The sequence below is a fragment of the Dromaius novaehollandiae genome, chromosome 3, assembly GCF_036370855.1.
Source record: "Dromaius novaehollandiae isolate bDroNov1 chromosome 3, bDroNov1.hap1, whole genome shotgun sequence".
Lineage (NCBI taxonomy): Eukaryota > Metazoa > Chordata > Aves > Casuariiformes > Dromaiidae > Dromaius > Dromaius novaehollandiae.
The window spans coordinates 96,672,190-96,698,643 of record NC_088100.1 but is presented as its reverse complement, the minus strand read 5'-3'; the positions used below and the strand labels follow the sequence as shown (position 1 = coordinate 96,698,643).

Genomic DNA, 26,454 nt, shown 5'->3' with positions numbered 1-26,454 from the left:
CCAGCAGCGCTGTCTCCCATGTGTTGCAGCAGTGCTCTGAAGGGAATGGGATAATGGCGCAGGAGGCAGAACGCCTTCTAGCCTAACTCTGCCAACAGCAAAAATCAGTGGGGAGGGAGGGGTTTGTAGTCACATCCAAGCCAGGACTTCAGTTAACAGTCACAGACTGTGAAAGTGAGACAAACTGTAGAGACATCAGATGATATGTTAGACTAGACTGGACATTCCCTGTGGACAGCTTTGGAGCCAAGACCAGGAATCAAGGGAGGAAACAGTCACGTTGGCAACTCTGAATTAAAAGCCTTGTAAGCTTTTTCTCAGGAGCCTCTACCATGCCTGCCAGCTGTGAAACTAGAACCTCCCATCCCTTCACACTCTTCCGTTTGCTAAGCTCTAGTGAACGGGAGGGGTTAGCCCAGCATTTGAACTTTGGTAATTTTATCGTGTGTAGATGAGTGGTAGGGAATTAACGAATCCTGCCCCTTCCTCATATTTTTGTTATTTCACAGGTGCTGGAGTTTTCAGTCAGGTCTGTTTCCTGCACAAATGGAGTTCTGCATTTTTCAGGCCTCAAAGAAAACTCAGCAAGGGATTTGGATTGGCGAGGAGTGAATAGATGAACCATCTGATGTACCCTGCAGATCAGCAGACTCAGACTCTGCCAGACCAGCAGGGGAAACGGCTGCTGAGCCAGACACTCTCCATATAGTGTGTTCAGTTCCCTGGTCCCCAAATTCAAATCAAAGGGCTAATAGCAAAAGTGCCAGGGTGAATCTGGCCCATTTCATCTCTGCCTAGGGAAGCAAGACTTCCGTACAGATCCAGAGCATATCGGCAAACCGTATGCCACAGAGATGACCCAGGAGCAGTACAAAGCCAGAGTCATCTACAGACGGGCACAAAATCTGTTTGCTTAGATCGTAAATGTGTAAGCAGGTACCTACATTAGCTGTGGTTTTACTGTCATCTTTGGGGAGTGCTCCAAAAAACAGCCTGTAAACTGAATAATGTTATCTGCTCTCTGGGCCTTGGGAGTAGTGGGAATCCAGATGCTCTGCCAGATGGCAGGCCTTCCTGAGCAGGCTTTGGCTCAAACTCTTCTGTAGCAGACATCAGCCAGACCCAGCAGCCTGGTGCCACTCTGTTATGATCACCTGCTCATCTTTCTAGATGGAGATTCAACTGGCTCACTCTCATTTGCAGAGCAATCCCTAGTAGAAAGACTTGCTGTTCCTATGGTTAAGACCAACCTGTGAATCAGTAAATTTGGGTCAGTCTTTCTCCCCTCTCTTCCCCCCCTCCCCCCCCCCCCCATATTTGCCATAGGTACTTAACCATTTCTCCTCAGCAGTGATAGTGAGCCCCTCCCAGCAGTGCATAAAATCAGGTGACTAATGACTCCATGTTGGAGGAAATTTTGTGACCACAGAAGTTATTTTGTTGTGGTTTTCATTCTTCACCATCTACCAAGTGTGTGATCCCAGACACGTCCCTGGTGTACACACAGTTTTGGTCTTTTTTTTAATAAATTTAATTTGAATTTATTCTGAGTATTGATCACTATGTGATCAGCACTTCCTCTGCTGCCCTGTCCAGAGGTACTAAGAAGTCAGTATTCACTCTAAAGTCAAGGCCATTGGTTCATAGCACTTGCTGGCCAGATGTGCTGCCTGGAAAACTGAGGTCTTACATGAAAGTGTCAGGAGACTAAATGTGTTGATGTTTTGAAGGGATTTCTCATAGAGTAAGGACAAATATGGCATAAAAATGCATTAATAACTAGTAATAGTTAAAAAAAAAATGAAATAGAAATAACTTCTAAAGAGTTCAGAGGCTTTTTAGAGTATTCCACGGTACCACCATGGCTTACAGTCTTTGGATACTCCAGTTTGTTTTTATAGGGAGGGACTATTGGCCAAAACACTTGAATCAGCCAGTATTTTAGAGTGATGTGAGGTTGTTTAACTTCTTGTGAAGCACTCTCCAGACTATGATAGATGATAATTGTGATTTAAGACTGTAGCCAAAATACAGCTCTCCTAATGTTGTCCTGCTGGGGACAGACTGAGCAGAGACCTAGTGTCCAAGTATGACATGGGAACATGTTGGGCACCACAGCCTTACACCCTTGAGTCTGGGCAATCGGACATTCGTCAGGCACAGGGCAGTCCATGGCTGGCGTAGCACTGTACAGAGGGCAAGGCAAATGCAGAATACCCTCAGGTGACATCTGGGGAAGGCCTGGGCCCCTAGTTTCTGTGCTGATCAGAAATCATATGCGTCTGAGAGTTGGAGCCCTGACTTTTCTTGGCTCAGAGATGGCTAGGTAGTGATCAGTATCAAGTAGATGTGCCTGCCTGTCTCTGCAATATCCCTTCTCTCTGAAGCACCTTTTGATTTTGCCCAACTAGGGTAAGTCCATTTGTTGGAGTTGCTTCAGCTTTACAGCAGCAAAGAGAAGTCTGTGACCTACTCTTCTTCCTTACAGTTTTTGTATTGCAGAGCTACAAGGTGATGCCCAAATCCTAGTACCAGTGCTCAGTGCCAAGAACTTAAAAAAAGATCCAAAATTAGCCTACAAAATAGCTCCCAAAGTTTTTTCACTTGTTGTCCCTAAACTGATCAGGAGGGAAGACCCAGCTTTGCTTTTGCAGGGTGCCCAACACTGTATCAGTGGAATGGCAGTAGAGCCAGGGCCCCATTCCCTTATCCCTCGTGCCCTGCTGGGTGGGCATAAAGCACAGCTCTGCTGGGGGGTTATTTTGCACCACTTTGCTAGGTAGGAGGTGACTGCACAAGCACAGGGCATCAGCCATGACGTTTTCTTGTGGAGATGCCTGTGGCGGTCAGGTCAGGGAGATGCTGGAAGATTCAGCCTCACTGCTGAGCTCTGGTGGGGCCCTGAAGGTGTTTCAAACCTGGCTTCTGGCAGGGCAGGCAGTGTGGGGCAGAGCCACCCATGGGGACAGCCGACCCCCTTCCTTTAGTTCAACCAGTGCTTCAGAAAAGGCCGCTTTGAAATACCCAGCTTTTTGATGGTGTGAGGCTGCTACCAGTTTGCCTGCCTGCACGTGTCCCTCCCTCTGCACGATCTTTTCTGTGGCTAGCCCCTGCCCCCGGCCAGGCTGGCCTGCCCCATGCCACGCGGTGGGATGGAGGGTGGGACTCGGTCAAGCAGAAGGCTGGAGCCGCAGCGTGCCACACAATAGCCACTTTGTGCTGCGGCCTGACCTCATCTGCTCACCGCGCTGCAGCTGTACCCCTGGCCCACGCACCATTAACCCTCAGCACGCTGTCCCCAGCTGCACAACGGCAGGGCAGGGGCCAGGCTTTGTTCCGGGGCTGGGCCGGCCGGTGGGAAGGCCGCTGTTCCCAGCCCAAGGCCAGCTCTGGGGGCTGGAGAGGGGTGGCCAGGCAGGCCCCTGGCTTCTTGAACGCCTGTCTGGGACAGAAGGGCTGTGGGGCAGCGCTGCTTCAGCCAGCTCGGCATGGGCATAAGGAGTGGCGTTGGGCAAGAGCTTGTGCACCAGGAGTGGTGTTGAACTGGAGCTCGCACATAGGCATTGCTTCTGATGGTGTCCGCTTCACCTTGCTGTCACAGGAGAGGTTTCTTTGTGGCCTCTTCACCCCTCCACTTCTCAGGTGGCAAAGCCAATTCATCATTGTGGCTTTGTTTCTTTTTTTATCTGTGTGTACTTCACATCACCGGGCACAATTTCTTCCTCCCTGTCCTCATCTCTGCCACAGGTGAGGAGGAGTGGCTCCTGTTACTGGTTCCCGATGCTGAATTCAACCTGTCTTTTGTTACAGAGCTGCGCTGAGTAAACTATTCCTTGGGGTAGTCTGTCCTTTTGGTAGATTTCCCCTTTCTTTTTGGTTACCAATTCCCGTCTGAAAACTTGTGCTATGATTTAAAGAGTGCAGTGTCTCTTTACATTGTACTGTTTCCTGGGGCATTGTAATGTTTCCTCCTTTGGTTCTTTTTTTTTCCCCAAACAAACAAAGCAGCATCTTCAATCTATTTTTGTATTTATTTTTTATGATAGACATTCAGACATTAATTTTTTATTTGGTCTACTTAAAACTTTGTTTCCTGGCAAAGGCTATAAAATTGCCATGTGACAATCAAAGTGCACCAACCCTTCTCTGAAGGGTCCTCAGCAAAACCAGAGAAAGGCAAACTTCTGGCATGGCTGACGTTCTCCTGAGTGCCTGGTCTTTCAGTCAAGGCACAGCACGTTTACTGAACAACGACTTTTTCTATTTTGAAGTCTTTTTCATTAAATTAGTGCAAAACCTTGCAAAATCCTTAAATCTGAATGAGGCTGCTGCACATCAATATATAGCATTTGATGAAGCTTGCTAGTTTAATGTAATTAGTAGAATGATGGTAGGTAGACAGATAGAAGCTGGATTGAGAGTTCCTATGCACACTTGCACCTAATCAACTAAATTTGTTTGGAAAGATAGTAATAGTGAAACAGCATCTCACTGAAGACAGATCCATAGGTTTAAAACTACCACTAGACGATAAAATTAAAGAAAAAAATCAGCAAACAAAAGAACTGTTGCTCTGTCCTATGGAGGCAGTGACAATGAAAACATTATAAAAATAGAAAAGTGTATATAAAAAGCAGGCATAAGAGGAAGGGTGTTTATTAATATACAGGATGATATTTTGCATTGTACACTTAAGAGATGTCCATACTCTTAAATGTTTGAAAATTAAGCTATGATTAAGCCTTTAAACTTTCCATTGCTGGTTTTAAATACTTACTTTTGAACTGCAGTAATGTGACACAAATTCGTGCTTCTTAAGAATTATACTATTCCTAGAGTGAATTTGCCTTAAGATTAGCTGTATTTTGTTTGTTAATATATTTTATAATACAGTTTGTGCATACACCACTTACTCCCTGAGTTAGGTTCAGAACTGTTCAAATCAGTGTTAGAGGACTTAGAGCACTACTACTTAACTGGAGATTTCACCTGAAGTAAGGCTGAATTAGAGGGCTGTGCTTTCAGAGAAGCAGGGATGGTGTTTCATCTCTGCTGTTAATGTGGTATTTTGATGTGGCAGTGATGTGTAGCAAAGCTATATCAGCTCAGGGGTTCGTTACAGCATTTTATTCAGCAAATATGCAACCATCTAAGGGATCATTTCCAATCCCTGCAACTTTCTTTTAAATCCAGGTCCAGGATGGAGAGAGTCACTGGGTTATGAGCAGAAAGTGTTTGTGTAACAGGAGGTGGGATTGGTGGGAGGGTTCTTAGACTGAGTTGATTCTGCTGTGTTCAGGGAGTTTAACCCTAAAATGTTCTAATTCAGCCTTATTTTTAAAGCAAGGCACAACCCCTGTACCCTCAAAAAGACTTTCCACATTTCTTTAGTCATTTCATTTCCTCCTTTTAAGCAGAAGCCATGGTAAATTATAAAATAAATTTTCCACCCTGCAAATAATAGTACTTTCAAGTTCTAAGTTTTGGCTCTAATGCCAGCAGTTCTGTCTGAGACCAACAGGAGGGACTTTTTAATTGAAATAAGGAGGCTGAGCACTGACGCTGCCTCTTTTTCTTCCATTTCCTTTTCTGCAGGTGGAAGAAAAGGTTTCAGAAACCAAACCCTGCAGTTTATTCTCAACTCTGCAACTAATATTCTCTGTGACCTTGGGCAGATCACTGCTCCTCTTCTTGTCACAGCTCCCAGAAAATAACTTGAGAAACTACAACTGCGCTTCCAGACTAGCCTAGTAATTAGGGGTAATCCCACAGTTACTAAACTGAGTACATTACCTTTTTTATAGACCATTCTCCCTGGATTCAGGCTACTAAGAATCCTGTAGGCAAATAAATGTTATTTCTGCTATCTATGTGAATAGGAATTAATGAGTTGCTGCATCTCGTGGCTGGCTTGTGATGTGGAAATCTCTAGAGAGTTAGGATGAGAACAGGCTGCCTTGGAAAGTCCCTGGGCTGTTGCTAGGCAGCACTATGTTTTAGCTTCCTAATCTGAAAGTCTGTACTCAGATTTGGGAAGGAATTGTCTCTGGAAAGGGAAAACTGAGGGATGGAAAACGGTACAGATACTTGACTTTTTGTAAATCATGGCTTTACCCTGCTGGGTGCGTTGTGCAGAGAGCGTGTGACTGCAAGTGAAATAGAAGCGATTTGGTTTGATAAAGTAACATTTGGGAACTGGCCTTTTAAATTTTCATTTTTAGCTGCCGGATTGTGTGGGTAGCTTGTTCTGTGTTCTGTCCTTCTCCCTCTATTTTGTTTCTTCTGAAGCTCTTGGATCCTTGTAGTGAAGCTGGAAGAGTAGAACATAAGTGCTGTTGCTCTGCTTCCAGTCTAAGTGGAAGTAGGAACACCTGGTAATTTCAGAAAGCCTACTCTGCTGAGGTTTATGATGCAGCTTTACATGTGTATGTATTGCCCTGTGAAAGAGGGGATGTCATGCCTTGATTTTACTACTAAGTCCATCAAAAAGCACACCAGAGATTGTTATTAACCAACACACATTCCTGTCATCTAGGACATCCCACTTTTGCTGTACGCTTTGACCTGTTTGAACTGTAACAATAGTGGGAATAGCGTTAAGATCCTCACGGGGATCACTCATCACTACAGTATCAGCTAAAAGAGCACTTCCATTTTCTTCTGCCAGTAGTGTAGGACTTAGGATAAAGCTGAGCACTTGAATTCCTCTTGGTGAAGTCTGACTGGTTGTCCATCTATCCATAGGCTAATTCGAACTCTTCAGTCAATCTTTGTCATCTTCTCTAAAGGTAACTGCACAGCTGCAATTGTTGTTCTCTGTTGTTCCTCCCTATGCATTTTAATAGGAGGCCAGGGTGAGTAAAATTAAGGCCTTGGTGCCTCTGCTAATTTGTAGTTGGGATACCATGTCTTTGTGGCACCCTGATGGAGTCATCACAGGAGCTATGGATAGAACCTCCCTGGTCAGTGGATCTAGCTGGGTTGGACTGGAAGGTGCTGTACTTGCTCCCTGGCTGACAAAGTCCTGGCGGAGCTGAGAGTCTCACCCAGAACCACGCAGCTTGTTGTCGAGTGGGATGTGGCAAGGTATGTTCTCATTGTCCAGGCCCTGCTGTAACAGTGCTGTTCTCCAAACGATAGGGTTTGAAACCAGGAATCCTGATTCCCACTTTCATTGCTCCACCCCACTCTTTCTCTCACAGACTTTATCCCGTCAGTGAGCTTTTGGCTTGTACTATCTAGCTTACCTTTCCTCATCCCCACCAGACAGCATTTCACAGTGGTTTATACAAAACACTTATGGTGAGACCAGAGCTTTGCAAGACTCCACGACTGTTGGGTTTGTCCTTCCCTACACCTACGAGATTTGTCAGCCCCGCCAGGTTCTCACTTCCCCCGACTCTTTTTCACTGAGTAGTTGCGGAGGGACTTAAAAAAAGGCAGTAACCTCACAGTAAAAGCCAGTCTTACAATAACTGCCTTGCAGCACAGCTGGGAACAGAGCTCTGCGTTGTTTTATGGGAATTAGCAGAGAATTACTTGTGTAGTAGCACAGGCTTGGGTTAGTCTAGTTCAGCAGTTCTTTGTCTCCTTCCACCAGGTTTTTGCAAAGACCTGTTGGAGTCCTTTCAGGTTAGAGAGCTTGAGGCTGTGCTGACAAGGGAGCTTGTGTTTCCAAGACAGACCTGAGGGGCAGAGGCATCAGGGATGGCCACAGGGGAGCCCTTTGATGAATAATGAAGGCGGCAGTAAGATTCGCCTGCCAAAGGATTGAAAGAAAGAGCTCAAAATCCTTGCAGCATCACCCTTCTCCCTGACGCGTGCTTGGACAGTGAAGTGCACTTTCCTAAGGCCGCAAACTACTCGCAAGTTTCAAGACGTGCTGCAATGCCTGTTTGTTTTCCAGACACACAGTGGGCTGTGACTGTGCTGGGGATTGGATTTGGGGTCTGATAGGCTGGTGCACATAGAAGTAGCAAGTGGGTTTTCAGTCCCCTTTCCAAGGCCTGGGCGGCTGTGTGGGCGAGCACTGCAAAGATGTGTTCATGTGATGTAAAATGATGGAAGCTGGTAGAGGAATGGGATTTTTTCCTCCAGCTGAACTTTGGCCTGGAAACAAAATAATTTTTCTTCACCTGAATTTTGGCTTCAGTTTTGTTTCTTGTAAGAGGGTTTTTTTTTTGTTGTTTTTTTTTTTTTAGAAAACAAACAAACAAAAAAAAGCTTTTTGAGTTTCCATGGCTCCCTTCAGTGCGTTGCTTTTGTCTTGTTTTCTACTGGAAAAAGAAGGAAGACTACAAATAAAAGGGAGTGATGAAGCAGTAAGGCCTCACTGTTTACCCTCCACTTTCTAGGATGATGGGACATTTTTCCTCAAGTCTTCTGTCTTAAGAATTCCAGCTGAAAAAAACCTCAATTGCTTTGTTAGAATGAGGGGGGGAAAAGTGCTTTCCCACACTTCACATAGTTTTCCAACTGTGAAGGATAGAAAGCAGTCAGGAGCTAGGAAAATCCATTATTTCTTTCAAAAGATGATGGAGAAGTTTCTTCCTGACATGTCCCCACCAGCAAGTTTTTCACTGTGAAAAAAGTAGTTGAAGTACTTTTTATGGAATTACTGTTTTCTGTTGAAGCCTTGTTTTTTCACTTTAAGTGAAGGTTTTTGAAGGAAAAAATTATTTTGCTTGCCAGCTTTCAAAATGCTGCCTCAGAACTGGGATAGAGCTGCAACTCACCTGTTCATTTCTGTAGTTACACAGAATAATTGCTGTTTTAAGTATGTCCTGTTTGCTAAACTGTGCGGTTCATATGTTATGACAACTTTAATAGCTCTTACGGTATATAGCAAAGGCATTTAGGACTGTGGGCAGGTGCTTTTTACCTTGTTTTGTAATTCTAAATAAATAAACATAAAATAAATATTAAATAATGGGAACATCCACATTTACATTAAATAGACTTTTTTTTCCTTCATGAAAGGAAGAAAAATTCACCTGCTGCAGGGCAGAGTATAACCACTAATTGACAGAAATTAGGAGGAAGCTTCCTTTTAGGCAGTTGTTCCACTGCTTTCTCTGTGGAATTTCTTGTACTTTATTTTAAAACATGGAGTACTATGTCCAGAAGGCTACAAGCTGGGCTGCTGGGCTAGAGAATCTCAAATTAGGTTGATTGCTTGATGGTCATGTCTGGTAATTCTTATAGTCCTGTCTTTCATATTTCACCTAACCATCCATCTGTCTTTTTTTTTTTTTTTTTTAATTACACATTGGTGAAAGGACATCCACAACCTCCCTCTCTCCTGTTCCCTCCTCCTACTGCTACTAATCCCTGGATTCTGCTTCTCTTTCAGAAGATGCTGCTCAAGAAGAATTGTGGAGTGAAGACTAGAGTTATTAAAATTCGTGTAAGTTGTTGTTTTCTAGTGCAGTTCCTTCATCTTTCCACATATTTCTAAATGTGGTGGTTCTCTTTGAACCTTTGAGCCCAGGAGATGATTTCTGAAGGTTTCCTTTGGCTTGATCAGCTGCATAACAACAGCCTCTAATCTGGAGTATTGACAGGAGTTACAATTTAGGGTGGGTGCTGATGAGGCTAGTAATACACTGGTCTTTCCCTTTTGGAGACTGTAGGTCCAAAGATTCCTTGGAGTTAAGGTCTACATCCCTTGCTGTGAGCACATACAGTTAAGCATATCTGCCCTGTAGGTTGTCATTTGGATCCTTCTTGACTGAGAGAAGTGTTGATCTGTGGTAGTAAGTGTTGTTCAGTAGGTGTGAGAGGTACTGGTAGATAGCTCTGGAAAGAGACTGTAGCTGCATGCTGCACTGGCATCTGCAGAACTATATGGGACGTGGGACTGGATGAGCCAGAGGAGAGAGCTAGGTTGCTTGGATGACTTTGCAGCTGGGATGCTGCCGCAGTGTTTGAGCATCTCCTGCATTTGAGTGCCAACATACCTAGCAGGGCTAGGTCCACTCAAGACTCTTCTGGTTGTACTTCATGCTGTCTGCACCTCTTAGTCCTTGTCTCTAGCACCTCACTCCCTGACTCTTCAGCCAACCTTTATCTCCTTCGTGGGCACCATGGCTCTGTGTCAGTCAGTTCTCTGTGGCATTGTGGGATATCTGTGTGTGAGCTTGCATGTTGCAGCCAAACCACATGCCTCAGTCCACTGGGTCCCCTGTGATCTTCCACATTTTTGTGATACATGGACAAAAACAGCTCAGGGAGAAGAAAACAGATGTCCCTCGTGATAGAACTGCTAGTTTCACAGCAGGAATTATAGCCAGAAATGATGCCTTGAACGAGGGATGAATGACAGAACTAGATCCTTCAGGGCGTACAGTTTGCCCAACAGAAAATGGGACTAATGCCCTTGTGTGCCTAGAAGTGCTACTGTGCCTCTCCATGCTGTTGGGTGCCCTTCCCCATCACTACTTTGTGGGTTAATTTGGGAGGAGGAGCAGATAGGGCTGGCCAGAGTCTTGTGCAGAGCTGGATGGTATTTTTCTACTCCTGCTATGTATTCTGCCAGGGCACTTCAGTCCTGTCTTCTAGTAGCCCCACCATGACCCGATACCTGATTGTACATATTAATCCTGCTCTGTTATGTATTCTCTTGTGCGCCTGCCTGAATTGCTATCAATGGAGCTACCTCCTCTTGTGCCTTGTAAGCTCTCCCCAGACTGTGGCCTGTCCTTCAGACCTCCTGATAGTCTAATCCTGCCACTGTGTTTTAGTACAACTTGTTTATCACCTTCCTTTATCCCTGCCCCACATGCTTTCAGTCTTGTCTTTTCTTGATGTCCCTGGACTGCAGTTACTTCCAGTGCAGGTTGATAGCAGTCCCCCAGTCGCTAGGCTTTCAGTGACACCTCGGTGGGGTGATTTCCCCTGACACTGTGAGCTCATTATTCCAGCTTGGTCTGTGCCCCTGGAGAATCTGAGAGACTTGAGTTATCCCTTTGCTCCCTGTTGAGCCCACATCAGCTCGCACTAAAGTAAATAGCAGAAACTGAGAGCAGGCCCTTCTGACAGATGGCACAAAATCCATGTTTCTCTAGCCAACCTTGCCAAGCTGAGACAATGCATCTCTCTACCTGAGGTGCCCATGTGGTTTCCATGACAATAGCACGCGATACTTCACAGTCTCTAGTTGGTTTTTCATGGTGGTAGAGCTGTAAGGTAAAGGAACATTTTTACTTCCATTTTTTGAAGTGATTGCAAATCCCCACTTTATGTACCCAGCATAGAAAGGAGACAGCTGGTCCTTGGCAGAATACCTTTCTGAGGTGCCTCAGCTCTGGAAATAGCTGAGAGAGGTCAGTACCTCTGAAGGATGATGCTGTGCTCCCACCTCAAGCCAGCCAGTAAGACCTGCTTGGCAGTGTTTCTTCTCAGTTGTGTCCAGTGATGGGACAAGAGGCGATGGGCATAACTTGAAACACAGAAAATTCTGTCTCTAAACATAAAAACCCACTTTTTTGCTGTGAGGGTAGTTGAACACTTGAACAGGTTTCCCAGAGAGGCTGTGGAGTCTCCATCCTTGGAGATGCTCAAAACCCGACTAGAGACAGTCCTGGGCAACCTGCTCTGAGCAGAGAGTTGGACTAGACGATCTCCAGAGGCGCTTTCTAACCTTAGCGATTCTGCGATGCTGGGCTCTTGCTCAACACTCATTAACGGAGTCAGAGCCCAGTTGCCCAGGCACCTTAGTTGACTAGGGAGGGCTGTTCTGAGCTCTGTGGTGTAAAACCTTTTTGAAGGGACAGCAGGAGGCAAGGTGAGACACTTGGTTCTCTGCTGCTGGGGGTCTTTTGACACAGGTTCACTGTTGCAACTTTGGCACTGTGGTTAGAGTGGAGAAAATGAAGATGGACCTCTCATAGCAAGTGGGCTGACAAGCTATGACAGGAGGAACCTGACAACTGTCTGCACGTTTGAACATGAAACGTCACCATGCGCACGAGTTTGGTTGTTGCTTGTGTCGTTGAAGCCATACTATACCAGCACTTCTTTCTCGGCATAAGTAAAGAGCATGCAGTCTCTTTCTGAACTCACCTGGGCAGCAAAATCCAGACAGCGTAGAAGCGGATGGAGAGGCAGTGAATGAACTGATCGAAGGAGCAGGCAGAGAAAGAAGCAGTGATCAGTGATGCCTAATGGTTTGTGCAGGGGGTTTGAATCAAGGATCCCTGCTTCCTCCCCACTTTTCTGCTGCAGAACAGCTTGATGGGGAAAGGATTATGCTTCCCTCATGGCTTGCTTTCCCCTCCTGTGTGAGGGCAATGGTGACAGTGACTTGTCAGCCAGGAGACATGCTCAGCATAGTAATGTCAATGAAGCATTTTCATACTGCTCTTGATGAGGACACTGTCTCATGTGGTTATGAGATAAGGTTGACTTTAAAAATACCATCCTGACTGATACTTTTGTTGCCCTGACATCTTTGGGCTTTGCTGGTGTGTCAAGACACAAGGTGATGCTGTCTCATGCATCTTCCCAGCCATGCTGTTTGTCCCTCTCCTGCCAGAAGAGCCTTCCATGGGAATATTAGGTGGAGAGGCAGTATCTTTGTCCCCTGGTGCTGGAACATTGTTTCAGCCTTTGAAAATGTTCATGCTCCTTGGGAGTCTTTCTGGAGCAGGTGACCTGGGCTGGATTTTTTTGCATGTGCTGCTTTAACACTAAGATGCCGCTCTGTTACTGTTCCCTGTACTTCAGCTTCCTGTTGGCCAGCTCAGGCAGTGTTAGCCTACAGCCTTTCCACTCACTCAGCAGTTCTTCTTAAGCAGGATGCTGGGACAGTGATGTGACAAGTTTAAGAACCTGGACAGATTAAGGTAGAGAGATTAATAAACCTCTTAAATATTCAGTGGCTCAATCATCTTTGAAACATTTTCAGGAGCAGCAACTGTGAGATGTCGCAGCCGGCCATTGGCAGGGGCAAGGGGCGGGGGGTAGTCTCCTCCCTTCTGTTCCTCCCCCCTCCCCCCGTAGTTTGTAGATAATGAAACGGGAGGATCAGCCCCAGTGGGCAGGCAAGCAGAGATAAATCAGAGGTGACAGTACACATATGAAGTATGGATTTGTGCCTAATGGATACATATAGCATAGCACATGTCAGTGCAGGGTGTGGGGTAGGAGTGGGCCTGCATGGGCGTTATGTGGGGAAGCAGGCAATATGTGTGTGCAGATGTGGTTACTGGTGCCCCAAAGTGTCAGCCAGTATAATGTGTGTAAGTAGAAGCAGGGATATTAAATATGGGTGAGAGGGGCACATGCATATGTGCAGGTATTTTAACATCCAGAGCCTGTATGTGTGGTGCAGTGGGATGTTGTGCGGAGATACTTTCTCAGCTCTAGAAGGACAGTGACTGTATGAGCATGTGCTCATGGGGCATAACTGCCTCAGTCCTGGACCAGGCACAGTCAGCTGCAATTTTTCATGCAGCACTCTACTGGGCTATGTGGAAATGTCCACCACAAGTCAGCTCTGAGAATGTATAGAGACCTATTTTCCAGAATCTTTCAATAATACAAGTCTTTAATTCCCCAGACTGTCTTGGGATGAAGGTTACGATTCTGTCATCTAACTCTATTTTTGTTCTTCCTTCACATACTCCTGCATGGAGTCTCTGAATGGGATCAGTGGATCTGTGTTTATCTCAGCAGCAGTAGGTGGGCGGAAGACACAACTGGCAAGCCCCTGGTTATCCTGAGAGCTCTTGTTGGGGCAGGCAGAGAAGGAGTAAGGATTTCAAGGCTGATCTGATAAAAAGCCTGATGAGAGAGGTGTTTTCTGCTATGAAAAAATAAAATAAGAATTCTAAATCAGAACATAAACCTCTTGTGCTCTTGCCTTGATCTTATCAGTGCATGAGAACGCCCTCTGCTTGGACAGGGGCCAGATCCCTGGAATAACTTCCCAGTCTCTTATCTCTAGTGTCTGCATCCTAAAAGGCCAGGGCAGAAACATGCTGGGTTTTCTTCTCTTAAAACGAGAGACCTTTTCAGCTTGGAGCTGAGCAGGAGAAATGCTGGCCTGAGCCTTCTTGGCAAGGGCCTGAGCTATTTACAAATGCAAGGCACAGCAGGTGACAGAGCAATATTGGTGCAAATTGGTTCTGGCTGCAGAGTAAGGAGCAAAGAATTCAAAAAGTCAGAGGACTCTGTGCAACCCCCCCCCCCCCACACACCCCCATGTGTTGCCCCTTCCATCAGAGGCTCCCAAAGTGCGTTGCAAGCATTGCTGAATATAGCATCTTGGGTGCAGATAAATGTGATTGCAATTTCAGAGTGAATTAAACTGAGAAACCAGCAGAGAAAGTGACTTGCCCAAAGTGAGACAGTGTGAGGAAAACTGAGGTTTGGACTTTGATCCTTGGACCGTGTTTCTTGAAATCCATCTGTATTCATACATATCAACAGCCCTGACATCTCAGGCAGCAGAGATCCCAAACTGCAGCTTGCCAACAGTGTGTCAAACCCTTCTGATTGTCTTTACTGTGTGACTGAGTGCTTACACCCAAACTTGCCCTTGGAAGCAACCAGAGCGCCTCATCATGCTGGCCAGTTGTGTCCTTGGGTTACTTGCTGGGCAAAATCCTTTCATGGAAATTGTAGTGCTCCAGTAAACTAGACAAAATACAGGCTCTTTGTCCCCTGTTGATGGGCACGTCTCTGCTGAGCTCAATGGAGCATGTCCTCAGCTAAATCATGGCATGAATGGGTATTTGCCTGTTGGGGCAACCAGCACCTCCCATGCTCCTCTCAGCCAAGCCAAATGTCTGGCTCTAGACATTGATCTATTTAGGACTGCTTTTATTGGGTTTAACGGCAAAGCCCAGCCAACCTTCAGCCTGTCCATAGCTGCTAGAGTAGAGACTGCCATGTGTCTCTTTCTTCGGCTTCATTAAAGAACATTTAATGCTACCTGCTTTTCATAAATTCCTGCCATGCATGCCCTTATCCCTGTTACATTATATAAGTGCTTGCATAATAGCCATTGTGGAGTGACTGAGAGCTCTGTAAACCAGACAGCACTGGGAAAACAGCTAGGGGTGAGTTAGAACTCCAAAATCCTGTTTTCAGCTCTGCCCTTGCCTTGTGGGGTGATTGGGGTTGCGTGGCTGGTTTAGGGATGGGGGGTGGGGGGAATGCGAGGTAGAAGGGTGATTAAGACTGAGGTGCAGCCCCATGACCAGATGCCCTGGAGGCAGCCCTGTGTGTCTGTGGCAGCCGTGGCTGGCTGTGCTGTGGTTCAGGGGTCAGTGAGCACTGGCTAGGAAGGGCTGTGGAGTGGCAAGGCAAGTTCCACAGAGAGAGGGTGCCAGGGATTCGGTAGCTTTTGGGTCATGCCTGGGTGATGGAGCAGAAAGGGAGGGGTAAGAGACAGTTGAAGGTCACAACACAGTGGCAGAGCCACTGTGTTTTCTGGCAAGAATGTCAAGTCCAAGATGGTAGGTCAGGCACATCCTTTTACTGCCACCTCTAGGGCCACTGCAGTTGTTCCCTGCTCCCCTCTGTTCACATGGCTGTGAGAACCTGGCGCCCATTCCCTCTCCCAGTCCTTAGTGCTATAATCCTCTTTTCCCACACACCTCTTCCATAATACACCCACTTCCTGCACTTGGCTTCCAAGGCTGGAGTGTTTCATCCAGAGGCAAGTGCACTGTGTCAGCGTGTGTTCACAGCCTGCTCATGCCAGGATAATTAATACTCACTTTGCAGTTTTAATTTGGGTTCCCTTTAAGTTGAAAGCATAGTGCTGCTCTATGTCAGGCTGTCTGGCTGGAGGGAATCAAGTTGCCCTGGCCGCCCACAAACTGGAGGCTTCACATATCCAAGTATGCTCCACGCACCAGCTTTGTGAGAGCTCAGTGACTTGGGGTTCCCAGCCTGAATAGAGAAGAACTGAGGGGCAGGCAGTTTTAATTCCTCTGGAGGGAGGGAGGATATTCCTGCTGCACAAGGGAGGATTAGACAGGAAGGTGAGGAGGAAGCAAAGGACACGGTCATGTCGCTTCTGTACAATTCAAAACTCATGAAGACTCTACTCAGGTATAGTTGAGAGAATAAGGGCCAGATTGTGCCATGCCTGTGTCTGTGTTTACTGGGAGCTTCCCTTTTGTGCCTACACCTGCTCCTGCTCAGGCATACATGAATCCTGGGGCTTGTGCAGGGACTGCTGCAGGTGTGAATATGTAGGGAAGCACAGGCCATATTGGATCAGAGAAGGTAGGGGTTGCATTCACATTTTCACAAGATATTTGTGTGATATTTAGAGTGTGATCTGCACTGGGACTCTGGGGCAGTGAATTCCACAAGTTAACCACTGAGCACTGAAAAGCCTGCCCCTCTGAGTGATCCTTCTGTCCCCTTTCATCATGCAGCCTCTGTCCTTCAGATTGTCAGGCAGGCAGAATCAAAGCTTGCAATCAGCTTTTTCAAAGACACATCTCACAGATGTGTGAAAGAGAGAAGACGAAAGGCTTGTTACACTGGTACCAGCAGGGACCCATAGCTGGCCTATTTCTGCTTTTGGGCAAGTGACCAGCAAGCATCTGTTAGGCACTTTGAAGTGCCTTCCAAAAAAGTTTAGTGTTGTCTGTCCAGTGGCACCTCTTTAGGTCTGGTAGTTGCCATCTGACAACTCTGCACACACATTTGCAAATGTTGATGGATTTTATTTTTTTCCTTTTAAGAGGAACAGTGATGTGTTTGTAGACTATTGAACTGGTCTTAGCAATATGGTTGCACAGAAGGAAGTAGGTGTTAAGCAGCCTTATGTTGGTGGAGAAAGACAGGCCTTCCTCTCACCCTTTTAGGGAAGGGTAATGGAGAAAACAGAAAAACAGTGCAAGCTGCAAAGTTCTGCTCTCCCTCATCAGAACAGCATTTGGAGTTGATCTTTCTTTTCCTTGGAAGAGAAGAAAGGAGAGTGGTCCCAAAGTGAAGTTCTGTCATTCTCTGTCTTCTGCCTGTTCCCTAAAATTAAGCTGTATAAAAAACCTGAGGGTGAAGGAGAGACTTTCAAGAGGGGAGTGGTATGCATTTGAAAAGTTATTCTTTGAGCCACTCCAGGTTTGTGATTGGAATAAATAGTCAGAGCCCTACTGGAGTTAATGAAGAAGCAGTGAGATGTGAATTGCTGCTCCGCTGGAGGAGCCAGTCCTGCTTGTCAATGACTATGTCTTGAAAACTGCCTGAAGAGAGACTATAATTGAAAGGAAATTACCTCTCATCAGAAGGTCGCAACGTGTAGCTGTTAATTCATCCTGGCTGCATGAATGCAGTGTATATTTTTTACCGCTGTTCTACAGAGGAGAAACTGAGGCACAGATGAAGGAAGTAGCTTGGTCAGGACTATGCCCTGATTTGGAGATGTAGTTAGGAGCAGGCCTTGAGGTCCCCCTCCCTTGCTCACTGTTGATGGTTTCAAACATCAAAATTGAAGTGTCACCAGTTTCTTTTTAATTACCTGTCGTGGTGAAAGGAAGGAGGACAAAGTGGAATTAAAAATGTTGTATCTGTAAATGCTCTGCTGTGCAGTCAGACAGCCTTCATTCTCTGTGTCCTGAATATTGGCACTACCTCTGTCTGTGTCCACTCCTGGGCAAGGCGGCCGTCTCACGAACAGGCAGCATCATGGGCAGACATCTGTCTTTGCCAAGGCTCTTCTGGGGATTTATTCCTTTCCACACAGGGAGGTGGTGGGAATCGGATGCGCCTTTACAACTTGCAATTACATGGTGCCTTTCATCCCAGAGGACTTTAACAAGAGTGTCTGCAGACTGCAAAGGAATCACTAACCCACCACTGAGAGATCCACCACTGGAAGGCAGCAGCCTTTCAGCAGAGTTCAGCAGCGTTTCCTAACTGCATAGGCCCAAGAGTAGAAAAGGAGGGACTCCTGTGTTGGATTGGCCCTGTGTAGGAAATGGGTTGGCAGGGTGCCCAAACTGATCCAGTTTTGAATCATGCCAGGATACTAGAGCTGACGCCCTCCCTCTTATGAAAGAAGACTAAAGAGCATGAAGCAGAGCTTGGTTTCGTGTCACCCTTAACATACCATTCCCTTCTAGCACATTGTTGTGTTAGGTAACTTCATTTCCCCCCCTCCTTTGGGGATTGGCATTCCCACCGCTGAAACTGTGCTTGAAGCTATGCTTACCTTCTCTTCATCCAAAGAAGAGAACTGTGTTTCTGTGGAGTCATGAGTCCAAAATTAAGTTATTTCACAATCTGCACTTTGGGTATTTTCCCAGACTTCACAGGGGTAAGGGAGGGGTATTTAAGAACAAATGTGGGTTTATATTAGTAAGTTTACTCCTTACCTGTTTATCTTCTTTCTATGTACTTTTTCCTTGCTGAAATGTACTGTTATGTTACAAATGGATTTATGGGGCAGTTGCCCATTCTTCTGTTTTCTGAGAGTTGCTAGTATGATTGAAGAGCGAAGCTCTGATTTTCTTCTGTATTATTTAATTTCTATGGTTTTCTTTGGGGCAACTGGATCCAGTCACCATCCATACCATCTTCTTCGTTAATGTGTTTCAGATATGTTTCAAACCTGGCTGCTTGTTTACCACCTGTATTTAATGGTGATAATACAATTGGGGACTATAGTACAGATCTGCAAGAATGTGCATGTAGGGGTGCATATATGAAGGGGGGAATGTGTGTGTTCCTGTGTGTATGCTGATAAGCATCCATAACTGAGGCCCTCTGTGCATAGTTACCTCAAATGTGGGTAACACAAATTAGCTCTCTTTGGAGTTAATTGAACTCAAATGGAGCGTGCAATGAAGTAGTCTGAGTGTCCACAGGTACTGAAACTAGCTTGCTGCTCAGGGCAGTTGTACAAGCAAGTGATGAGCTGTGCTCTCTTCAGCTGTCCTCTGTATGCTGGTACAGCTCAGTCCCATCCAAGGCCCCACTTGGCTTGAGTTAAGGTGTGAGTGGACAGGATTCATATGAGCAGAGGCAGCTCTTCTTGTAATTTTGAAGTCAGGATGTCATTGGCGAGTGCATGGAGGAGTGTAACAAGTAACCAGGGAAGTACTCATGTATCAGGGAGAACATGAGGCTTGTAAGAGCAGATAGGCATGTGCACAGAAACATGTGCAAGTGAACATGAGTGTGTTTGATGGAGCACATATCCAAGCATGTATGCCCTCCTGCCAGCAGCCAAGTGGTTGTATCTCAGGCTGTTATCCAGCTGTGTAAATACATTGCTTAACAAATTGAGGGCTCCGGTTAATGATTGCCGTTAGCACAGGCCCCATATTAGGCTCCATTTTGTGCGAGTTACCCAGCTGCCTGAATGCCATTAGAGTGAACACACTGGCCTTTAATGTCAAGCGTGGAGTATTTGCTCTCCGAGGAGCCTCTGCAGGAGCTGGCCTGGGGTTGCTCAGCAGGAGCTGTCAAGCAGGTTTGTGGAAAGCTCTCCAGAGGCCTGCTATGGCAGGAGCAACTCAAACAGCCTTCCTTAGTAAAACTGACGTCCCCAGCATCGCAGGCTGTTCCTGAGTGCCCAAGGGGAAGGACAGGCTGGCTAGGACACTTTCCTTGACTACAGGGAGGCAGCTGGCCCAAGCAACAGGGTGAGAGGAATGTGTTCACCTCTCTGGCAGCCTCCCTAGCTCTCATCTTTCTGGGAACAAATCCACAGAGTTTTGCCTTGCGCTACTCATCAGAGCCATACCACCACATGCTGTGATCCCAAATGGTGTCATGGACTAAGCCAGATCAGGGTTGGTCATCCCTGGAGCAGGATATGAGCTCCAAAGAAAACATATATTTCTGCAAGAAGAGAGTCAAGTGATTTGGTGCTGGTGTTCTGGGACTCTCTCTTCCCTCCAGCAGGGCCTCTATAGTAGAGGTGCTGTCCTGAGTGTCTGGGAGTAGGTATAAGACAGACCTCTCAAGGTTATTAATGGTTGCAGATCAGTCAGGCTGTTCTCGCAAGGGCAGTTGTGTTACTGCCTCCCCTGTACCTGTAGTTGGACACAGGGCTGTTGTTGTGCCCTCGCCTGTTATTGTGGTGGTCGGGCTGTTGAAAGCCATTGTCTTGCTGTTACCTGGGTGTTGCCACAATGAGGAGATAGGATCGGGTGCAGTGTGAAGCAGTACTTGCAGCTGTCCAACTGCCTGTGAATCTCTCCATCCTCCGGTGTTTTCTCATGTCCCCGTCCTTTACCTTGGCCCTTGTTCTGCGTTGTTCCCCTTTGCAGTGTCCTGGGAAGGCACTCTGCCCCACACATTGGCCCCAGAAGGCACAGAGAGTGACCCCAGGGCTCCTTCTTATCCAAAGCCTGATGAGTTTTGTGGATGACCTTCATCCTTCCCCAGGACACCTCTTTCCTCAGCCTCCTCTCCATCTGCCCTCCGCCAGAAATCAACTGATTCAGCTGCCTTCCTTAATCCTGTCTGGCATTTCAAAATGGAGGGGACTGCCAGGTTCTTTGTTCCCTTTCCCTCTTGGCACTGACAGGGAACCTTCTCTGTTCTGGAGAAGGACAAATGTGCTGATTTATTCTGCCCCTTAGCTTTGAATAGGGGTTGCTATGTTACCCTCCAGCTCTGAGGCTTGCCAGAGCACACACCATATATAACCCCACAGCAGGTGGCTATTGAGTAAAGGACCTTAAATCTGCCTCTCTTGTTTCTTACGCTGCTGGCCAAGGTGTCAGGGGGATGTAGCAGGGCATGATTTGCTGGCCAAAACTCTAGGCACAGCTGATGCCAAGCATCATGTTGGCATTTTCCATTTTCAAGTGCCCATCTTAATTTGAAGAGGAAGGATCAAGTAGGCAGCAATACTCTGCCCACACTGGCTTTTAAACAGGCCCTTTTTAGAAGGAAAGCTGTTTCGTGGGGCCAAACTGTGACCAAGGTCCCAGAGGTACAAGCTTCCAGATCCTGCTGCAGTAACTGCAGCATCTGGGGCCTGGCTTTGACACTTTCATAGTTCTCTCTAATTTCGCATGACTGGGTGAGCCTGACCATTTGGTCAGCTTGCTGGGAAAACTTGTGTGTGCCTGTCCTGTGATGACAAGTAAAAGTCCAGCCAGAGTAGAGGCAGGTGGCATCAAAAGGCTGATATGTGGTTGCAGCTATATGTTAGATCTGACCTTGAAGTGTCAAAATGATTATCTTTCTTAGAGGAGATGGCAGAGTTGATAATTCTTTGAGAAAAGGTCCCTTCGTGCAGTCTGGGCATGGGACACCAGGGATGTTCCTAGGAAAGGCCTAGAAGAGGTAGCAGGGAGATAATCTTAAAGCAGAGCCCAGGGCTAAAGGAGAGCAGCCAGCTCCCCTTTCTCTCAGCCTTTCCCATCCTCCATGAAAACAATGGTAAAACCCTTCCTGGCAGAGATGGGAGCAATATGAGAGTGGGGAGCATTTGTGTGCATTTCTGAGCCACTGAACTCTCCAGCACGTGGCATTCGGTAGCTCGCTCCTATCCCTGGGGAGTGAGCTCTGAGATGGTCTGTGCAGGAGCATGATAAAATACTCTGCTGGCCAGGAGACCAGTGGGACCTCCTCTCCTGGCCAGAGCATGTTTGTGAAGCAGCCACCCTGCTGGTGCTTCTGTTTGCCAAATGCAAAAAAGAAAATAGAGTCTCCAAGATGTAAATGGAAAACCTTTCCTATGTAATGGGGTGTAAATGCGTCTTTGGTATCGTAGTTCCTGCCCTAGTGGATCCATAGATCCCAGCTCAGCCTAGCAGAGAACAACATTTCTAACCTGTCATGGCATGGGTACGTGGGTATTTCTGGCCTCCTCACTCTGGATTTGCTCTGACCATACTCTGGGGACAGGGAGGAGGAAGGGAAGAGAGTGAGCTTTGGAGACCATGGTACAAACCAGACTGTGAGGCCTTCAGGCGGGCTCCAAGCATATCTGAGCCATTCCTCAGTCTTTTGGGAATGTGTTGGCTATAACACGTGACAGATTATCCCAGAGCTCTGCAGATAACATCAGCTATTTGTAGGTCCCACATGCGTGTATCCACCTCGCAGCCAGGACTATTCTGGGATTCTCTCTCCATTTATTTTTCCTTTATTTGTAAACCATGCTCGTTCAGGGGAATTCCCTTGCAGGAGGCCTGGATGGCAACTCCAGCATGAGAAAGAGGGCTGGCTCGGGTGTCTCCTTCTATCCTAGACCTAAACCTAGGGAAGGCCTGATTTCCGAAAGTGTCAAGCATCTGGCCCTTTGGCTGATTTCCACAGGAGCTGGAAGAGCTCCAGAGCTCCTGAAAATCAAGCCTGCCAATGAGGAGCTTCCCCCAAAAGCCAGTCAGACGCTTCTGGATGTGAAGTGACTTCAGGAGAGAAAATTCTGGTCGTGCATTACAGTGTAGAAAGAGCAGAGAGACTGTAAGTGGATTAGAAGTGAGAGAATTTAAGTAGAAAATGCAATTCATTAGAGGGAAAATAAAACCAGATAAGGAGATGCAATGGATAAAATGGGAGAAGAAGCAGTGATGAAGCCCAAGCTGGAGACTGCAGCCAAAACTCTGGAGAGTTTCAGTGTGCCTAGGACTTTATAGATTGGGAGAGGGTGATTTGTAAATCCGTATTAGACAGTTGTCAGAACATAGGACTGAAGAATGAGTCTTCAGAGGTAACCTAGTTTGTCTCCCTACTTAAAGTGTAGTAGATCCTACTTTAAGGCCAAGTGAATGTGAATTTAGCCCTTCCATGTGATACTTTCTGGCAGCTATGCTGTTCTGGCTGTGGGACTCCAAATGGATTACTGTATATCCTCACCCCATTTTACATGCCTGAGTGGCTGCAGGTAGCCATGGGTCCTGGTCATGTAGGTCCCAGGGACTTCAGTCTTGAAGGCGGTGATATGCTTTTCTTGAGAAGAGTAGGAGCGAGGCAATGAGGAAAGCACTTAATTGCTTATGCTAGTGTCATTGCTGCAAGTACCAAATGGATGTGTGGATGATCACACATTCAAGGAGGTGTGACTGTACCAGAGAGTGGGGTATCAGGCCATTGAAGCAAGAACTTCACTGCCGCCAGCTTATGTGAGCACTGACTTCATCCCTTTTTGTATTCCCCTGCAGAGCATCAACGGAGGCCGCCCGCCACCCCACTTTGTGTATGATCCGTCCACCTTTGCCTTCCGTTCCCTCAGCACCTTGAAGCCGCTGAGCCCAATAGCTCCAGTGGAAGAACCGTCATGTGCCTACTGAAGGAGTTTCTCCAAAAACCTCAGGAACTGTCAACCAACTGCCTGCCTGGCAGGGAGAAGGGGAGGGAGTGATGCCCAAGGGGATGGGTGGGGGGAGAAGGGGACAGTGGCATGTCTTTGCAATACAACCTCTCTGGCAGCAGGAAACAGATGGCTCTGCAGCAGTGCCTGGTTTCATACCATTGCCACATCTGTGTGGTAGCAAATGGGGAGATTTGTCTTTCAGGGCAAAATGAGCCAGTCAGGTTCACAAACCACACAGGTGGCCATCAAGGCAGTGTCAAACGTGGATGTGGTAGTTGAAGATATCCCTGAGAGGTTCAGTGGCTATCATGGCCTACATGGCAGCAGTGATGAGGAGTCAGGTTGTAAAAGCAAGTCCAGTTGGTTTCCCAGGAGCCTACAGTGGTTTGCTATAGACCAAACCCTTCTTCTACTCAGAAACAGCCTCAGGATTGGAGACAGGTGTTAGACAGGGCAGCCTGCAAAGCAAGGAAGGCTACTTTTTCAGATTGTTAAAATTCCGTTCACTTTAAGCTGTCTTGAGTGGAAGACTCTGGGAGATGGAGGTGGAGGGGGTAACGGGCAAATCTGTAGGTGCATGTCCCAGTTGGTGTGCTGACAACTCACTGATCTCATCTAAAAGTGGATTCAAATGAGAGACTTGAGCAAATGAATGGTCTGTGTTCAGCCATCCAAGGAAACACAGCACTCACCTTCAGTCCTCTCATGGCACTGTCAGAGAGAAGGACTTGGGGGTGACTGTGTGCTCCTGGGTCTCATCTCTGTTGAGGCTGTCTCTGTTCTAGGATATGTAATGTTTATCCGTAGCATTATCCCTATACTCAGCTGCTCCTAAGTGATGCTGATTGTAGCTGGTATCAGCAGACTCAACCAAATCAAATGTATCTGGCAGGCCTTCTAAACCCCTGTTATACTGGCTATTAAATTCAGATTGACTCCCAGTGGAGCATGTATACCCAGATACAGCATGAAGTGGGAGAATGGGGTCTCCAACTTGTAGCTGACTTGTAGCCATCTGTTGGTAGAAGAAACAGGAGGAAGGTTTGGATGATGCTGTGGGCCACTTCCTTTCTGTAGACACAGTCCTAAGGCAGTTGGGACCATGCTAGGCCTCATTGCCACTGGAACTTGATTGGGTTCTGGCCTTGAGACACATGCATGCTTTGTGCTACAAGGCAGCAGCAGCTAATGAGAGAAGCTCTCAGCTCCCTTGGTGAGGCATAGGAACAAGGCATTTCCCCTTGCTGCACCTGACTGGTCCGTGTTGCCAGCCTCTGGTGAAGAGAGTAACCTCTTCTTCTAGGCATTCCTCGCCTTGAGCCTGTATCTGGCTGGGTGCAAGGGGGAGCAAGGAGTTTACTCCTTGTCTGGATCAAGAGGAGCAACTGTGAGTAATAGAAATCAATTTTATTTTTAAATATTCTCCAGTGTGGAGGTCTTTGATGCCACTATTTGGATGAGACAAATAGTCAGTCCAGCTCCCCATAGGAGGGCCACACAGTGATCCAGCATTGCATCTGGTACTTTCTGGGCCCTTCGTTGCATAGAGACCCTTGGGGAAAAGCCCAAAGGCCTTATAGGCCTGGGAACCTGAATTCCCCACCCCTGCCCTCCTCCCTCCCCACTGCCTCTCACTCAGGCAGGCAGAACAGCTGGGCAAGGCGGTGAGGGGATGCATGTCCCGATGCTGCCCTGACTCTGCCTGCCCTTTTGCTGAAGACCTTCACAGCTGTGCTACCCCCTGCACCAGCACCACCTCCAAGGGGGCTGCTTTGGTTTGTTGGTGAGGTGCCTCTGGCAAAGCCTATGTGAGTCCCTGCAGAATTCACTTCCTCCAAAACAAGGCTGATTCCTTTCTTGATTCCTCCCACCCCTGTAGAGACTCTGCTTATCTCATTTTGATGACACATCTCAGCTTTTTAACTGCTGCCAGATCAAACTGACCATTGCAGGACAGGAACTGTTACCTCCTTGGACCAAACCTCTGTGCTCAAAAGAAGGGACAGCCGTAGTCTAGTTGGTACCCATCTTGAGAGGTATGTTTCACATGCAGATGGCTGGAGTGACAGCTCCCTGCCTCTTGCTGGTGCTCCCAGGCTTCACTCAGTGCTGCTGAAACGGGAGCTGCAGAGGTGCTTGGCCCAGGAGACATGTTGCTACCAGCCTACAGGTGCTGCAGGCTGCCTTCTCCTGGAAGGGGCCCAGGAAGTGGGAGCAGGGAACAAAGATGTCCTGCCAATATTGTTGCCTTCTAGTACTTTTGTAACTTTTCTCTGTCTTTTCTTTTTCAATCAGAAGGAAAAATAAAAATAATGAAATAAAGTGTAACAGCTGCTATATTCACACCTCTGGTGAGTCTCATGCATTCGTCATCTTTGGTGTTGGTGGGTGGGGGCATAGGAGGGCATGGAGTGTGGCAAGTTATGACAGGGCACTGCCAATCCAAAGCACTACAAAATCACAAGCTATGCCTGCAAGAGACTGGCTTTAAAAATAAACTATTAGGAGCTTTTCAAAAAAAAAAAAAAAAGCCAGGTTCTTTGCATATAAGAGGAGCTCACTCTGCAGCTGCTCCCTTTGAGGCTGGGCCTGGTGCAGTATATTGGCCATCACTGGTGCTGCCCCTCAGAAGCTGCTTCAGCTTTTAAGTGACCTGCCTATTGCCTGGGGGTTGAATGTGAGCTGCTGGAGGTCTCAGTTCTCCAAACAAAAGGGCAGGTGACCACACAGCTGGTCTTTGGTTCACAGTTTTAGTCTTAATGAGTCTTACATCTCTTTCACCAGTTTCTCAGTAGTCCTTTTCCTTAAGACCAGAGCCCTCATGCTGCTCTCCTCAGTGGCCGGTAGCTCACCCCTTCCTCTGGATCTTGCTGTAAAGGTATTTGTAGGTCATTGAGTGACTTGTAGGTCACTCAGGTACTTGTAGTCTGCATTCCCCTTTCCTTGCTCTCTCCCTAGGCTAATTTATCTCTTCCCCACATTGTCAGCTTTTTATCTTAACCATTATCTCAAAAGACTATTACCTAAAGACCTGGCCCCTTTTCCAAGGCTCCCCAGAAATACCAGCTTTAATTCCCTTGCAGTCCCACTTAAGCTCATTCCTAGGAGGCCTTTTCTGCTCTTCCCTCCTAGTTCCCATCTCCCCTCGGCTTCTTGCCATCCCTCTTATCTTGAAATCCTCTCCTTCCTGTCAGCTGCAGCTTGTTGCT

At 46.9% G+C, this 26,454-nt stretch overlaps 1 protein-coding gene across 4 annotated transcripts in view; it reads left to right on the top strand.

The window, feature by feature from the left end:
• LOC112995939 (uncharacterized) overlaps window positions 1-25,588 on the top strand; it is a 78,316-nt gene extending 52,728 nt beyond the window's left edge. For 2 of the 4 annotated variants that reach the window (XM_026121202.2, XM_026121199.2), the window contains 2 exons: window positions 9,353-9,406; window positions 23,094-25,588. In XM_026121202.2, the coding sequence (XP_025976987.1) occupies window positions 9,353-9,406; window positions 23,094-23,222 (183 nt within the window). In that variant the 3' untranslated portion in view covers window positions 23,223-25,588. The remainder of the gene's footprint in view (window positions 1-9,352; window positions 9,407-23,093) is intronic. The other 2 variants (XM_026121201.2, XM_026121203.2) reach the window with 2 other exon arrangements.
• The last annotated feature ends 866 nt before the right edge of the window (window positions 25,589-26,454 follow it).